Below are 3,415 nucleotides of genomic sequence, written 5' to 3'. Positions count from 1 at the left end.
TAGAAATTACAACACAACTGTGTTGATCCCAAGAATTCAACTTTATCCCTCTTAAAATGAAGGATTTCCTCTCAAATTCGTTGAATATAATTTCCAATACATTTATATTTAAGAAAAAAGTGTACTGTATGACTCGACATTTCCAAAAAACTGTTACTCCTAAAAGTTATCTTCTTTCTACACTAAATAGACATTCAGGTTTCATTTTTATACTCATCATTTATCCTTTCATTTTTCGACTTAAAGAGCGAAGTGCATATTTGATTCTTCGATTTCAAAGTTTGATATTAGCTAAGAAACCAATCGAATTGTTCCTACTTGGGTAATGCTACCTGGGCTGCCGATTCAATATTGGGCAACTGTGAATTTGGGCAGAATTGTGAGTTACCTAGGAAAACCAATATGCACTGATAAATTGACAGCACAAGGGGATAGAATCTCATATGCTAGAGTACTGGTGGACATAGACATCTCTCAGCCACTCCCTAAGCATATACTGATTGAGAATGAGAAAGGGGGATTCAAAGAGCAGAAACTGGAACATGAATGGAAGCCCTCCTATTGTCAGGACTGTCTACAAATAGGACATACTGCTGGAAATTGCAACAAGGAACAAGAGAATGAATTTATACATGAGAAGGGTGAAGAGCAGAATCGGAGAAAAAGAAGACAAAGACAGAAAAAACAGCAAATGACCCAATGGAAAGTGAAAGATAATAAGACTCAACCACCAAAACAAGAACAACAGAAAGAAGAAGTCCTTATGCAGGTTGAGAACAATATGAACAATGATGATCAGGGCAGAATAGTGAAAGGGAAGATGAGAATGGTGGCTCAAGGAGATGAATTGAAGGAAGGTGTCATGACTGATAAAGAAGTAGAGAGGCTGCTAAGCAAAAACAGATTCAGCTCGTTGAGAATTCAACCAAAAGAGATTACCAAAAGTTTGGAAAGGGACACTAGAACCTCTGATAAGTTTCCCCCATGATAGTTTGTTCATGGAACATCAGAGGGCTAAATAAGCTCTTTAAGCAGAAGGAACTCAATGCCTTCCTGCTTAAGAATAAAGTGTCCATAATGGGGTGCCTTGAGACAAAAGTGAAAGATAAAAAAGTAGCTAAAGTGAAAAGGAAATTTGAAGGAGAATGGACAATTTATGACAATTATACTGTAGCTCCTAAAGGGAGAATTTGGGTACTGTGAAAAGATCATTTAGTGGAAGTCCAAGTGGTTATGGCAAGTTACCAGATGGTCCATTGTATAGTAAAAGATAGAGGTTCGGATTTCTCTTGTGAATTGACCTTTGTCTATAGCTACAATACAAATGCAGAGAGGAAAGAAATGTTGAACCAGTTGAGAAGCCTTCATAATAACATAAATGATCCATGGTTAGTGATGGGAGATTTTAACACAATTCTATCAGTCAATGATAGAATGAATGGAAATCTTGTAAACCAAACAGAAGTTCAGGACTTTCAAAACTGTATAACTGATTTGGGTTTGGGACAGCTGAACAAGAAGGGTTGGCAATGGTCATGGTGCAATAAACGAGATGAAATAGATAGAATCTATAGTAACATTGATTGGCTGTTTGGGAATCCTCAATGGTTTATGCTTTACAGTGAGATTGAAGCTATCTATGATTGACTTGGAGTATCAGACCACTCACCAATTATCATTAGCACTGACAGAACCAAGCAGAGGCTGCCCAGGCCATTTAGATTATTCAATGCTATCCTGCAACAGGAAGAATTCAAGGAAGTGGTACAACAGGTATGGGGACAGAAGATAGAGGGGTATGCCATGTACTCAGTATGGAGAAAGTTGAAGATGATTGAGCAGAATGCAAGACACATGAATAGAGAATTATCATCTTTGGATAGGAAACTGAATCTTATGAGAGTTGAACTGGAAGAGATACAGATGTAGATGAGCACTGACTTATTCTATGGTCAGTTGATCACCAAGGAAAAAGATTTGCTACAACAGATAGAAAAATGGGAAGGTATTCATGAGCAAATCTTAAGACAAAAGTCTAGGGCCACTTGGATCCAAGCTGGGGATTCAAATTCAAAGTTCCTTCATGCTCAGATAAAAGCAAGCCAAGCTAGAAACAGAATAGGGTCTATATGCAATGAACAAGGTATTAGGTTGACTGAACCAAAGCTGGTGGAAAAGGAATTTGTTCAATTTTTTCAGAAGCTATTGGGAACCTGTGCAGATGAACTGCCTTGTCTTGATATCAATATTGTTAAGCTTGGCCCTTGCTTAACTAAAGAACAACAACTGATGATGCTAGAATAGATTACAAGGGAAGATATAACTCAGGTAATTAAAGAACTACCAAATGATAAAGCCCCGGGTATTGATGGCTATTCAGCTGAATTGTTTAAGCACTATTGGGAGGAAATTGGTACAGAGATTATAGAGGCAGTACTGGAATTCTTTGCAAGTGGGAAACTATTAAGGAGTATCAACTGTACAACTGTTACTTTGGTGCCTAAAGTAGCAAGTCCTACTTATGTAAAAGAGTACAGACCAATTGCATGTTGCACTACTTTGTACAAGGTGATAGCTAAAATTCTAACAGAGAAGCTGAAAATAGTGGTAGATTATGTGGTAGGACCTGCACAGTCTGCATTTATTGAAGGGAGGAACATATTGGATAATGTAATACTGGCACATGAATTAGTCAAAGGTTACACACAAAAAGGTGTATCCCCCAGATGCTTAATCAAGATAGACATAAGGAAGACATATGATTCAGTAGAATGGCCATTCCTAAGAATGATTCTGTTAGAATATGGTATGCCAGTAAAGATAGTAGAATTGATAATGGAATGTGTCACGGCTGTGAATTATTCCTTGCTTCTTAATGGGAGTTTGACAGCTAAATTCCAAGCAAGAAAGGGATTGAGACAGGGGGATCCTATGTTCCCTTAATTGTTTGTATTGGTTATGGAATACCTTAATAGAAGCTTGAAGACTCTTGATCAGATTCCAGACTTTAACTACCATCCAAGATGTGCCAAACTTAAAATAACACATATTTGTTTTGCAGATGACTTGATTATGTGTTGCAGAGCTGATAGAGTATCAATACAGTTACTGCTTAAGGCATTTCATCACTTCTCTGGAGTATCTAGACTACATGCTAATATGGAAAAAAGTTCTTTTTATGTTGCAGGAGTAACTGATGAGTTCAAGAACTTGATTCTTTCTGAAATGCAATTTACATTAGGAGAATTCCCATTCAAGTATTTGGGAGTGACACTGTCAACAAAAAAGTTATCAATAGCTCAATGCATGCCACTGGTAGAAAGAATCACAACAAGAATCAAGTGCTGGACCACCAAGTTTCTATCATATAGTGGCAGGCTACAATTGATCAGAAGTGTCCTATTCGAAATGCAAA

At 37.4% G+C, this 3,415-nt stretch overlaps 1 protein-coding gene across 1 annotated transcript; it reads left to right on the top strand.

The window, feature by feature from the left end:
* The first annotated feature begins 325 nt into the window (after positions 1–325).
* Positions 326–988, top strand: LOC138879806 (uncharacterized). The gene has a single exon (XM_070159440.1). It carries the CDS (start codon positions 326–328, stop codon positions 986–988), a length of 663 nt encoding a protein of 220 aa, XP_070015541.1.
* The last annotated feature ends 2,427 nt before the right edge of the window (positions 989–3,415 follow it).

Source organism: Nicotiana sylvestris, chromosome 10 (genome assembly GCF_000393655.2).
Source record: "Nicotiana sylvestris chromosome 10, ASM39365v2, whole genome shotgun sequence".
NCBI classification, from domain to species: Eukaryota; Viridiplantae; Streptophyta; class Magnoliopsida; order Solanales; family Solanaceae; genus Nicotiana; species Nicotiana sylvestris.
Note: the sequence above shows the minus strand (reverse complement) of the source record. Positions and strands in the feature narration are given on the sequence as shown.